General features: G+C 42.1%; 1 protein-coding gene across 1 annotated transcript; it reads right to left on the bottom strand.

Annotated features, from left to right (window-relative positions):
* Positions 1 to 1,439: 1,439 nt before the first annotated feature.
* Positions 1,440 to 13,436, bottom strand: MINAR2 (membrane integral NOTCH2 associated receptor 2). The gene is made up of 3 exons (XM_045020308.1): positions 13,272 to 13,436; positions 3,278 to 3,523; positions 1,440 to 1,619 (listed from the first exon to the last, which is right to left on the bottom strand). Exons 1-3 carry the CDS (start codon positions 13,434 to 13,436, stop codon positions 1,440 to 1,442), a joined length of 591 nt encoding a protein of 196 aa, XP_044876243.1.
* Between the last annotated feature and the right edge of the window lie 491 nt (positions 13,437 to 13,927).

Genomic DNA, 13,927 nt, shown 5'->3' with positions numbered 1-13,927 from the left:
GCAGCTGGGGAAGGGGAAGGAAACAAAGGTGGCTCTAACCCACCTTTCTGCCTCCCCCAATCTTGAGGCTGATCTCTCTCTTTCCCTCCCCCACAGTCCCCTCCCCAGCATATGTGAAAGCAGCTATGGGGCTACTCTGCCTTACACCATGTAGGCTGCTTCCTTTAGTGATTGTTCCTCTTGCCCAAGTGTCAGATTGCAGTGCTGTGCAGTCTGGCCTCACCCCCATCCTGTTCCTGACCCACTTCAACACACTTCCTATCTGGAGGGGGGAACAGCTGGCATAACACATGCTATTGAGGCTTAGTATCATGGGGAGATTTCCCTGTATCAGGCCAATTCCCAGCTGCCTGTTAGGGTGGTTTACAGCCTCTTTGTGCCACTGCAGACATGCACAGAGGGCTTGCCTTGGTTCAGGGATTTGGTCCAATGAGCACAGAGGATACTTCATGGGCTGAATAGAACTTATTTATGTGCTCCTCCTATGTGTGCACACAGTTTGCATTGTCAACAGCAGGTTGTGATACAGTATTTGTCAACTTAGCTTGTATTTTCATTATCCTGAATAATTCTGAGACATCAGTCTGTTTATCTAAGCTATTTTAACACTTTCAGGTGTTCTATTTATTTGCACATGACCCTTATCACATCATTTAAACAGAATTCATTCTTTAACTCCTTCAATGTGGATCTGCTATTCCAGTTTCTGCTCTAGAACTCAAACTTCTGTGATGTGGGATCTAACAAAATACTGACACTGTCACTTTAGTGGGTGATACACTGGTGATAGAGTGTGAGGGATGTGAGGCAGTAGTGAAGTGGTAAATTGAGGCCCTGTCTCTGGCAACTCAAGAGCCTGTGGGCTTTGTTTGTTTGTTTGTTTAAGTGTTGTGAATAACGCAAGCATCTAGACCAGCTCTGTGAGACCTTGAATGCTCAGTGGCTGCAGCAATTTACTCCCTAGTCCAAGCCCCTACTAGTATCTAATTTATTGCTTTGTAAAACATTTTGAAATACCTTGAATGCTACATTGTCACATTCTTATGATATAACAACTGGGGTAGATCTGGAAGGTGTGATATAGGATTTTGCATAGTATGTGGACAGGTAGCAAAAATTCCTATGTCCTGGCTATATGCACCATGTATCTGAGATTAGAATCTGGCCCAGATCACTGTTCAGAAGAAAAAGCCGTTAAATGAGCATCTTATTAATAGTGCTGTGAGTTACACAGATAACATAAAGCAGGTACTGTAGTGCTCAGTGTACTTATCTCTTTCAAGGACCGATTCCTTATGCTGAATAGGGATTTTGTAAAACTTAGACGTCAAATAAATTGCATTCATGACAACAACTTTGAAATTCAGATAAAACCAGAGGAGGAAAATATTTTCATAAAAACATTTATTGGAAAACCTCTGTGACTGGATTTGGCTGTATCAAGTAAATAATATGCTAACAGTGACTATTGCAATCAAGATGCAGATAGCAAATACCACAAGCAGGAAAATTAGGCAGCATTTGGAATGTTTCTTTTCTCTCTCTTTCTTTTTCAGCAAGGTGTCATACCCAGGGGTATAAATATCCCCCATCCAAAATTGTAGATCATTAGGATTTTCCTAAAAGAAAGATCAGAAAATGAACTCAGCTCCTCTATATTGTATGTAAAGTCACCAGAACATAGTTGGTCAGGAGAATTTTGATTATCACTTAGTAATTAATGAATTTAAAACATCACAATTCAAATCAGAAAAATTTACACTTGAACTCTTGGCTGCACTAGATGCTGAATACTGTCCCACAGAGGACTATTAAAACCATAGCTCTCAGCCAGGAACCTAATGTAGGACACCAGCCATTGAAATGTGACAGAGACCCAGAAGAAACCTCCTGACATTCTCATGCTGATACAGAGGTGCTAATTTACAAATACAGATCTGAGTCACTTTTCAGCAAGGAGAAGGGTCAAACTCCCCCCACCCCCAAAGTAATACACACTAACCCACAAGCAGACAGGAGTACTGGTGGTGGGGATGTAGTTATGAGAAGCTAAATTATTTGAAAAAGTACATAGAGGCAGAATTTATTTGTCCAGGTTCTTATATGGCCACCATCAACATGGTATTTTAGGGCTAGATCCACAAAGGGACTTAGCTGCTGCAGCGCCTAACTTTTAGATACCTTGCCACCTAATGGAATCCACAGCCCTGAATGAGACACACGAGGAGAGAAGCACCCTCAGAATGGAAAGCCTGCAAGCTGAGCAAGGAACCACCTACACTAGTCACTAGGAACTGCTGAGGAGAGAGGCAGGACTTAAGCCGGTGAGACCTAATGGATGAGTCGCTAGCCCAGTGATTAGAGCACTCAAGTAGAAACCCTGGGTTCCAGGCCCTGCTCAAATGAATGTTTAAGAATTTTATAAAAAGTTAGATCAGCTTCAACAGGTGAGATGGAAACATTCCCCTGATTCAAGTCTCTGCTCCAAATCAGGCAGAGAGAGGCTTCAAACCTAGGTCTCCCAGGTGAGTACCCTAATTACTGGGCTTTTGGGGACCACCTCCCCTCAGCTGTCTTTTGTGTGGGCTAGGCATGCTCTAAGAAGGCCTATCAGATCACACCCTGCTGCCAAGACAGGCAGGGGAATGCCTAATGTGAAACCATGCTGGTGCTTAGATGGGAGCTTTGTGTCAAGCAAATAAGCAACGGCAGGACTTAGGCGGCTGCGCGCATACACACTGGAAAACATTTAGGCACCTAGGGGACTTTACCAGCAGAAACTCAAGTGCCTAGTGACTTTAGATACCTATGGAATTAGGCAGCAGTTGAGCAGGGCTTTCGAGGATCTCAATAGTGGATAAATATTGGACTTAGGTCCCCTAAAGTGGGAGTTAGGTACATAAATCCCTTTGTAGATCTAGCCCTTAGTACCTCACAAACAAACGTGAATTTTTCCCCACATCGCCTGTGTGAGAGAGGAAAATACTATTATATCCATTTTAAAGATGGGGAAAAGTGACATTAAATGACTTGCTATAGGTGACAGAGGACAGCTGTGGCAGAGCCAGGATTGAATTGCAGTCTTTAGTGTCTTAGCCATACTACTATCCTACCTCTCGTGATTGGATCCACATGGAATCCTTACAAAAACATATTCAGATTTACTTCTGAAACCAGAATCACCAGCAAATGAGCACAGCATTTTATTCAGTGGTTCAAGTATAAATACAATGCATAGCATCTGGGTTTGTTCATGTATGAGTCTACAGCACAATACCTTTAAGTAGTTAGCCAGGTTAGAATGCAGTGAATGCTTGTCATAGTCTTGAACAGTCCAGGAAGGGGTTTTTTTCCTCTCTGCCCAGTCATCATCAGTTCGGATGTCAGTGTACAAGGGATTGCTCTTGATGGTGGATTTCAAGGTGACAGTGGTTATGTGTTTACCAAGAGCTTTGTCAATCATTGTTGAGCTGACCCCACTCAATTCTAAACCAGGATGCTCAAAGACATTTCTTTTTTCTCTCTGCAGGATAGTCAGGACAAAAAATGGTTATCATCCTCAATCTTCTCATGACACAGATGCCCTTACACATAGCAGTCTATTGTGCAGTAGAACTAACTTTAAAATAATAACTGCCTATTATTTTTGTTATGATCTAGAAAGAGACAAGAGGTCTGGTTCTCCACCTTGTGCAGCCTTTCTTCTTGTGTGGAATGAGGGCCTGTGCAAAATGAGTGCCAAATGCTGCTGTCGGTATGAGCTGTCATGGTAATGCCTGTTGGAAGAGAAGACTGTCATAGAAAACAAGTGCAACAAAATAATTGCCATTAGAACTGGGTTTAGAACTGCAGTTCTGATGAAGACAAAGGACATATATGATGCTGAAGCAGAGTTGTGGGGACCAAAATGCATTAGCGATTGAGGGCCCAAAACACACATGGGTGTAACTTTGCATAGCTTCTCTCCTGCCTTATTCTCTGCAGAAACTGAACAGATTCCACTGATTGTGCCTTCACCAGACCCTTTTATTTTAAGCTCCCTCTATTATTTCCACAACAGTCCCAGCGCAACAGTCCATTTACAGCACCACTATGATTTTTTTTTTGGCCCTCTCCTCAGGACCTGAGGAGCACAGAGGTCTCTATGTAACTGGGCTCAACTAGCTCTGGCTCTTTATCAACCTTGAGCTGATGAAGTATTTGGCAGTTTATCCCAGCCAACCCAGCCAGCCTGATTGTTTAATTCCCTCCATCAACTTTCTTAAGAGGAACTAATTAACACCTGAGTGATCAGAGTGCAGACTCACCTGTTTGTTCCCTGCACTCTGTCACAGTGGTGTACGTGGATATATCTTGATTGCCTTAGTGAAGTTGCACCATTTGACAGCAGGCGTGCGATTCTTATCCCAGTTCTGGATTCTTTGTGTCAAGCAAAAGGGCTGGATCAGTATAAAGGGGCTGGTGAAGGCACTGTAGAAGCCCAAAACTCTCCAAGAGTTGGCAAAGCTGTTGCAAATATTGTGCAGGCCAATAGCCACTAAGGGATCAGACAATCTCAGTGTGCTGTTACCAGAAACCTGAACAGCATAATTTCAGCTCACCACAATTCCCTTTTCACTGCTACTTTGAATTAAATGAATTCTAGCAGCCCTGGAAGACACATTTATGATACATTCATCACATCCCTTAAATAAATTCATAAGGCAGTCCCAGAATTGCTCTTACAGCATATGTGCAGTACAAATGAAACTCTCCTGATTAGAAAATAACATTTCTCTCCTAGTTCCTTAACATTTCTTTGGACTGGAAACTTTGATTTAAGACAGCTGAAGTCCGAGCCTGGACTAGTGTCTGCATTATAGGGAGCACTGGAGAGGAGTTAGAATCACATACTAAAGCAGCCTTATTAAAAAAAAAATCTCAGAGAAGCGATCAAAATAGATTTCCAAATACTCCTCCCCACACCTCCATAAAAGGTCTAAGCATCTTCAAAATTTATTTACCCAAAAAAGGTTTCAGAGGCAAGTAAAAGAAGATATTTTTTCCAGCCTTCCGAGGGATAAATGAAGAGATTTAATGTATACTAATTCCTCAACCATCATGTGTGGGGGAGAGGGATGGGGATGAGGGGGTTGGTTTCTTTTAAAATAATGTGAGAGGGGAGAGAAAACAGCAGATTCTATATACATAATCCAATGAGGAAGCATCATTCAGGCATTCATATCACTCTTCCATGCACAAGGAACTAAGTGTGTTTCCCATCCATAATCATCATGATCTGGTATTAGAGAGCAGCTGGAACCCCAGTACCCACAGCCCATGTGTTAGCTCACTGCAGTTGCCATATGTCAGTATTTAACTTTGACAGAGCTTTCACATCACAATTTTAAACTGTTGGCATTTTAAACTGTCTACTCTTGCTGCCTGCATTTTACTGTGTTTCTTATTTAGAATTCTTCAGTTACTTTAATTATGCTTCCTGCAGGCTTGCGAGATGGATGTACTTGGAGAACACAGCATAAGATCTGAAGAATGGCCATACTGGGTCAGATCAATGGTCCATCTAACCCAGTATTCTGTCTTCCGACAGCAGCTGGTGCCAGGTGCTTCAGAGGGAATGAACAGAACAGGGCAACTGTTGAGTGATCCATCCCTTGTTGTCCAGTCCCAGCTTCTGACAGTCAGAATCTTAGGGACATCTTAGATTCACTATTCAAGATTTTATAGATGTCTATAAGTTACCTTAGTTACCTCTTTTCTAAGCTAAACGGTCCCAGTCTTTTTAATCTCTCCCCATATGGAAGCTGTTCCATACACCTAATCATTTTTGTTGCCCTTCTCTGTATTTTTTCCTATTCTAATATATCTTTTTTGAGATGAGGCAACCAAAATTGCACACAGTATTCAAGGTGTGAGCATACTATGGCATTATGATATCTATGCCTTTCCTAATGATTCCTAACATTGTGTTAGCTTTTTTAACTGCTGCTAGATATTGAGCAGATGTTTGCAGCGAACTATCCATGACTCCAGGATCCCTTTCTTGTGTGGTAACAAGTATGGTGTATGTACAGTTGAGATTATGTTTTCCAATGTGCATTACTTTGCATTTAGCAACATCAAATTTAATCTGCCATTTTGCCTCACTGTTTACATATTTTTTACAGATCATTTATGCATATGTTGAACTGTACTGGTCCTATATAGATCCTTGGGAGTTCCCGCTATTTACCTCTTTCCACTGTGAAAACTGACCATTTATTCCTATCCTTTGTTTCCTGTCTTTTACTCAATTACTAATCCATGGGAGGACCTTCCCTTTTATCTCATGACTGTTTACTTTGCTTATGAGCGTTTGGTGAGGGATCTTGTCAAAAGCTTTCTGGAAGTCTAAGAACACTATATTCACTGGATCACCCTTGTCCACATGTTTGTTGAACCCCTCAAAGAATTCTAATAGATTGATGAAACATAATTTCCTTTTACAAAAGCCATGTTGACTCTTCCCCATTGTGTTCATCTATGCATCTGATAGTTCTGTTCTTTACTTATGATAGTTTCCACCAATTTCCCTGTAATGAAATTGGCATACTGCCCTCTAATTGCCAGGATCACCTCTGGAGCCTTTTTTAAAAATAGGAGAAGCTTACATTGAAGAAAGTGTGCACTCTCACCAGGGGAACGTTCATTCTGCCCAGGTTAAAATATTGAGAAAAGAATGTGCCTTGACAGTGTTGAGTTTTAAAGCAGTTGTTTTAAATAAAAATATTTAAAAATAAAGATAGGTTAATTGGTTCAAATTTTTCTCATAAAGCCAATGCATGGCGATTTGATCTCATGTTATTGGTGATACCCCAAATAATCTAATTACCTCTTCATCCCAGCAATTACTATACCTTCTGCCCCATGGGGAACAGTGATATAGGAATGTGGGTATACAGTACCCATGAGCATGATCAAGGGGAAAAGGTGATGGCAGAGGCAGCTAGAATTTTGATGAGAATAGGACTGGTAAATGTGGTGGGAGATTTGCAGGAAAGACATAGTGATGTGGAGGTGATGATGTAATTAACTTGAATGTAGCAGAGCATGCTATCTTGGAGATCTGGAAGTAGATGTAGCCCTGAAAACAAGAAAGAAAGATGCTGCCTTACAGAAGTAGAGGTTTAGATTTATGGGATAATAAGACAGAGATAGCAGGTACCCTGCAAAAAAGATTATGCACACAAGAAGCAGAGAAATAGAAGAGGGGTAATATGCAGAAAAATATTACAAATATTAATTCACAATCCCTTTGCATAGACTTTCATTCTAACCATATTGTGTTCGTAAGAATGTTCAATGAATCCTGGTACAAATGTGCAAGTACACAAGTATTGATGATATATATAACACAAGTTAGAGAAGCCAGCTTGACAGCTCTTTGTGGATTTGGAATTGATGGGATCTAAAACAGAAATAATAGCATATGACTTAGGTGACTATTCATAGAATACACATAGTGAATTGGGAGCAGTGAATGTGTTCAAGTAAAGAACATGATCCATCAAAACCAGGAAATCAAAAATTAAGGCAGAAACTTGGTTTCAAGCCCATTTTACTGAAAGTAGGGATCAAAGGGATTTCTACACAATAGGTGATTTTACATATTGTAGGTCAAATTCTGTTTGCTATATATATTATATAACACCTTGTAACAGATGTTCTTACATAGCTGGTCACTTTACTATACTAGAATAATATTTGGTTAGCCATCCTTTGCTCCCACAGTGCCTCCTTCCCCTGAGCTTGCTGAGGCCACATGACTTCTATGGCGTGGCTGACATTGACCTTTAGTTCCTAGACATGTTGAAGGTGGGATTCCAAATCATGAGAAGGGTGGGGGAATGGACTCTGCCATGGAGGAAAATCTTGTTTGTTGATTGGCATTACAGAAATGCAGTCCAGAGGTGACAAAGGCAATAATAACTGTGACAAGTTTCCTACTTTGGGGTAAAATTTGCAATCTTTGTGTCAGTCACAGATGACTAAAAAGTGCTCTTGGCTACAGCTGCACCATGACCATCTGGATATTCAAGAGGCTTATAGATTGCAACCAATGCTAAAATAATGTAAAGAAACTGCACCTAATGAGGGGCCAGATATCAGTTTCACCATCTCGGCTAGCTGTTATGCACAGCCTACTAGCATCACCTTCATCTTGTCTGAACTGAACTTCAGCCAGCTAGTCCTAATCCAGGCCCCAATCTTGGCTAAACATTGGAGCGCTGAGCGACTGCCCTGGCTGAGTCCAATGAAAAACAGATGTAGAGCTGAGTGTCATCAACATATCAATGACAATGCAGCCCAGATCAGCTCAGTATCTCCTCCAGCGGCCTCAAATACAAACCGAAAAGGTAGGGTGACAGAATGGAATATTGGCAGAAACTCACATGAGAGAACCCTTGGGGCAGAAGAGCAATCACTAAGCACTATACCATCTGGGTCCTCTCAAGAGAAAGGAATGGAGTAATTAAAGCACCACTTCATCTATCCTTGTCAGTGTCCACAACTGTGCCAACAAAACCTCATGGTCAATGGATCGAAGAGCAGGTGGTAAATGTGAAAGTGTCAGTGTGTGCACTTGGTCTTTCTCAATTGCCAGAAGGAGATAATTAATGAAAGAGGCAAGGGCTGTCTGTACCTAGCTAGGCCTAAAATCAAACTGATAGTGGTCCAGAGAATTTAAGTACTACACAAATTGCCAAGAATTGCTTCATCACAAGCTCCTCAATAACAATGAAAGTGAGTGGCAGGGAAACAATTACATAAGCTAATAATTAGCATGAGTTAATTCTGTGGAAAGTGATTAATTCATTATACACCTCAAAGCATTATGTCACACCTCTGAGAAATGCACTAGCACAGATCCTTGTCTTTCTTTAAAGGCATGCTTCTGGGAAACTAGCTGTGACAGAAAGGAGCTGCTATGTACTATCTAAGTATCTGGACATGCAATAATGCTCTGAATATTATACACAGTGTTCTTGTAGCTGTGTCAGCCCCAGGCTCTTAGAGATGACTTGGGTGAGGTAGTATCTTTTATTGGATAAACTTCTCTCTCAGCTTGTGTCTCTCAGCAATAGAAGTTTGTCCAATAAAAGATATTACCTCATCCACCTTGTCTGTGTGAATATTATAAGTGACCTGGTCACTGAGGTAAAGTTACTGTATAGCTATTGTGGTTTATTAGCATTTCCCATATGAATGTATCTAACTTGATGGGGGTCAGGAGGCTGTGAGAAGAACAAACAGGAAAGGAACACCATGGTTCTCTAGATAAGCAACCTCAAACAAATACTTGGAAGACAAGGGGTCCAGCTATTAGCTTCAAGGTTACTGTAGCCAACAAATTGCAAGTGTTGTTTTGCTAGAGCAGGCAGGCTGGAGATCAAAAGAACACTAAAGAGTTAAAAAAAAATGTTCTCAAGGGAAGAAGGGGGTGGGTCACTTGCCAGAAGCTGTCCAGGGAGACAGGTTGACAAATAGGGAGAGGCTCTGCTGACTGAGTTGCCTTACGGAAAAACAAGCATTAGTATGGGTTGGTTTATTGTCTTAAATCTGTTAACTCTGAAATGCTTTTCATCTGATACATAATTCTCGACTTGAAGGAGGCCATCTGATCGCAGGTTACTGCTGCCATTGCTCCGAGAGAAGGGAATAGACCTGCAGGGGCTGAGCCTAAGCCAGACTTTTTGAGGTAAATCACAGTTGGTACACAGGGCGTTGAAAGTACCAAGATTATTTTACTTAATAGTTATATGACAAAAATATACAATAACAGGGAATGAATATTCACTCTGCCTGACACCAAAATAGAAAGTGAAAAAAAGCTTTTGCTCTGAAATGAAGATACTTTTATCAGACTGCCTTTTATAATGGAATAAATGAAGATATTTATAGGTGAAGGAAACACATGAGCACTTAAGTGCACTTCAATTTGAATGATCTCATGACAAACATCCCAAGAAGCTCACAAATACATGGCTGAGAAGTCACTTTACACAGGGAGGCTTGAGTAGCAACATTTCTTAAAAGAAAATGAATTTCTGGACAGGGAATTTAAGATATGCTCAAGGTTTAGTAACTTTAGGAGGCTGTAGATCACAGCCACCTGTTCAAAACTGAAACACACACCTCCTTTTTCTGAATTAACTAACTCTTGCACCCCCATTAGCCTGCGCAATCATGTTATTCATAAACCATTAGCTCTGCACTGTGCTATCGTGTTTATTTTAAAGTCTGGAATGCATCAGGTATTTAGTTTCTTCTTATTTGCACATCAGCAGAAAAGAGAAATAAAAATGCACATTGTGTTTAAGTGCGTTAGCTGGATCTACAAATGAACATGGTGAAAAGGAGGGTTTGTGCCTTATGTTTAACTTTTTAAAAAATAACACTCTAATTTGCTTTCCATGGGAAATGGTGATTTGAGTAGCTTCCCTTTGAGAGGGCCACCCAATTGCTGGAATGAATTTGAGAAGAATTCTCTTCAGGGGGATTATGAGGAAGATGCCATTTTAAGGGAGAATATTCTCTATAGATTTAATCCTATTGGAAGTTTTCAGTGATGGCTCAATGACAGCTAGTCTTACTTCATTAAAATAGGCTGGGACATTCCCTTCTGAGGAAAGGGCTGCGTGTTTGGATCTCCTCATACCTGCACAAAGTGGTGGGATGGGAAATAAGCCATCATCACTCCCAGTCTCTTGGATCTTATGGGCATCTCTTCTTGAGGTTAGTGCACTGTGCTGGGGTAGGGAGAAGGTGGGTTAATGTGTTACAATCCTATGTGAGGGGAAGAAAAACAGTCTTTATTGTAAGGATGATCCTTATTTTAATAAAACAATTGGCTGTCCCATACTAAATCATTCTATCACCCCTTGCAACCCTATCATTGGAAACTCACCACCCCTCAATTTGGCCTGGCTGACCATCTGCAGGTGGCTAAGCCTCTGGACGGGTGGCCAGGCCAAATCTGAATGGGACCAGAAGTTCTTCAGGTGTGCTGATAAATAGCCAGAGGTTAGAGGGGCATGCAGGGAAATTGGGGTCTCTGGCTGGGTGATTTGCAGGGGCAAAGATGGGGAGTCCAATTCCTGCTCCCCTCAGCACTGCAGTTGTGCTGCACACTGGGCTGGGCCCCTTGCGATGCCTCAGTAATTGCCAGGCTGTGGCCATGGGTTCCATCGGGGTGGTCCAGTGCTGGGCACAGGATGCAGAGCGGGAGTCTCAGAGCAGAAAGTGAAGCTTTTAGAGACGGGTCAGGAGCAGAGCCAGGTGGAGAGCATCCACTGGGGTCCCTGCAGCAGGAAAGCGGAGATGAGGGTTCCTGAGGAAGCAAGATTCCCCAAGCACTGTAAATTGGAGAAGCACAGATAGGCTTGGGCTTATTTACCCTCCTCAGAAAGTAGCCAGGCTACCCTGAGGGGTGACCAGAGGGCTACTTGCTTTCAGGACCAGTGACCTTCTTTCTAGAATCGAGCAGCATCTGACATCACAGAGGGTGGAGGGTGACAAGAAGTTAATTGTGGGGAGCAGGTTTCCTCCCCTGTTTTAAAGTGATTCTTTCATTTTACTCTTTCCCATGTCCTCCAGGGCTGTGATAGTTTACAGGAAGCAAAGGTGGGGTGGAGAGCGGGGGAGAGGCAGCACCTTATAGCAAGAGGAACTGTTTCCCCCTCACACATACAACAGTTCTTCCTGAATTCAAACCCTGATGGCTACAGCAATGTCTCGCATTATAGTTACTCTCACTACACCCATTCCCCCAACATGCTGAGCTTTTCTGTGTCCTACTTTGGAAGAAGGAAGTTGTTTGGCTAGAGCAATAATGTACATTAAGATGTTTCGTGTTGAAGAAGCTGCTGTAGATATTGTGCATCACTGCACCAAAGGTGTCTGATCTCACCAGGGCAGGGAGGGAGTCTGACTTGACTGGTGTCATAGTGAGTTAATGGAAGAGTTGAGGAAAATCTAACTGCCCTCTTGCTTGGTTCAGGAGGTTCTCGATGCACAGTGTGCATCATCCTCTCCTATACATTTAATCTTTCAGGTGGAAGAGAACTGAGTAACATGTGTGGCCATTATGGGACCTCCAGAACACAGCACTTGCCCTGAGGAGTTCAGTGTGGCCTGTAGCTTCTGTCATCACTAGAGGCCTACAGACGTCTCAAGTTTCATGAGTCACCATCCCTGAAGAAAAACCAGTAACTCTCCGCACTGTCAGCACATGTGTGCGCGCGTGCGCGCATTAGGAAAACTGTCACTTATTTTTGCAATAAAATGTTGGCAACCCTCCTCCCTTCTGAGGGGAACTTCTGGGGCAGCTGCAGTGGGAGTCATCCCTAGCAACTTGGCTCCAGTAGAGTCACATAGCTAGAGAGCCAAAGAGGGGAGCAATTGCCACCCCCACACCATGAAGTGGTCCTGTCTTCCAACAGATCCACTGAGGTCTGAGCACTTTCTGGAGGTCAAAACCCAAACTGGTTCCGTAGAGGACACAGGGCTAGGTTTTTATATTTTGCAGTCTGGGGAAACTCTATGAGGGGAACCTCTACTTAAAGGGTTTCTTCTTTTCTTCCCTATTTCTGTGTCATCCTTTGTCTTTCACCCTAACTACTATCCAGGAATAACCCTCTGGCATCTGCCTAAGTAACTCACCCAACAGCAGTCATGAAGGCCAAGTTAATTGTATGGTACACAATCATTGACTGTTAATGTCAGTTATTATGGGGAGGCAGCAACTGCTTCTTATCATTAAGGATGTAACTGAGTTTCCATTTTAAGCCTGAATTTTTCTCTTCCAGAATTTTCCTTCTCTCTAGCTCCTACCTGTGTGTTGTTCCTGGGAAGTTTCCATATGACCCCATATAATAATAATAAATACAATTAATGTTACACAATATCATTCATACACATACTGGGAAAAAAATACCACAACCAGGAGTCAGCAGGTCAGTGCCGGTACTAAGAGGTGTGGAACTATATGACAGTGCTAGGGTTTGAGCCCATGGTATCAGGAAGATTGTTCTCATACAGCCTGCTTCTGCTCCCATCGAAGTTAATGGCAAAACTTTCACTGACATCAGTGGTGCAGGATCAGGGACATGCAATGGCTGCAACCACAGCAAAAGGCTCAAACCCAAATTTCTGTTGTTTCTGAACCACAAAATTTATAAGGAATAATAATCAAAGAAGTCAAACATTCAGGTCTTTCCTTTAGACCTTACCTGTAAATAGACTTTGTTGTGCCATTGCTGTGCGCCTGGAAAAGCTGCTTCTGGAAATCTCACTAGGCTGGCTTGTAGAAAGGCAGAGTTTTTCATTAAAGACTTCACATCTAGTTGTAGGAATTTATCAGGATGGTTGTTGTTTGGCAAAACAGAGAAGTCCATGTTCCCCTCCTGTTGAGTAATAATGAAAACAGCCCAGTCTTCTGGTTCCTGGCCGCTGTGGGCTCCTTCTATTATTAATGAAGTGAAAAGGGATCCTACAGTTGCCTGAAACTGTAACTGACCCCTGCTTGGTGTCACGCTCACTTATATCATCTACCAATGATAAAAAATCATTTAGAAGCAGCATAGCAGGCAAGACATGCTTCCTTAAGTGCCTAGCTTAAGTTTTCAAGTTTAAGGACCATTTTGATAGATGTATATGTGCTCATTAAAACTAACAGAGTATCAGTGACTAGATGCATGAGACACTTAAATGCATACCAGCACTTCCTTAAGTGACTTGCCAAAGATCTCAGGCTTACAGTATTTCTTTCTCAGCTAATTAGAAGCAGTTCATACCACAACAGGAATGGTGCAAGTCCTTCAGCAATTATTCTCTGGGGATACTAACTCATTTGATTTTGTCACACAGTTCAGCACAGTAGTTTGAT

This window comes from Mauremys mutica, chromosome 6 (genome assembly GCF_020497125.1).
Source record: "Mauremys mutica isolate MM-2020 ecotype Southern chromosome 6, ASM2049712v1, whole genome shotgun sequence".
Lineage (NCBI taxonomy): Eukaryota > Metazoa > Chordata > Testudines > Geoemydidae > Mauremys > Mauremys mutica.
The sequence above is the reverse complement of the archived record's forward strand: the minus strand, read 5'-3'. Positions and strand labels throughout refer to the sequence as shown.

Bases quoted from the DNA above. Each gene is read 5' to 3' on its own strand.
- MINAR2 (XM_045020308.1), bottom strand. From the start codon at position 13,436: ATGGACTTCTCTGTTTTGCCAAACAACAACCATCCTGATAAATTCCTA. The intron at 3,524-13,271 runs GTAAGGTCTAAA...ACTATCCTGCAG, and splicing joins ACAACAAAGTCTATTTACAG to AGAGAAAAAAGAAATGTCTT. The intron at 1,620-3,277 runs GTATTGTGCTGT...TCTTTCTTTTAG, and splicing joins ACCTGGCTAACTACTTAAAG to GAAAATCCTAATGATCTACA.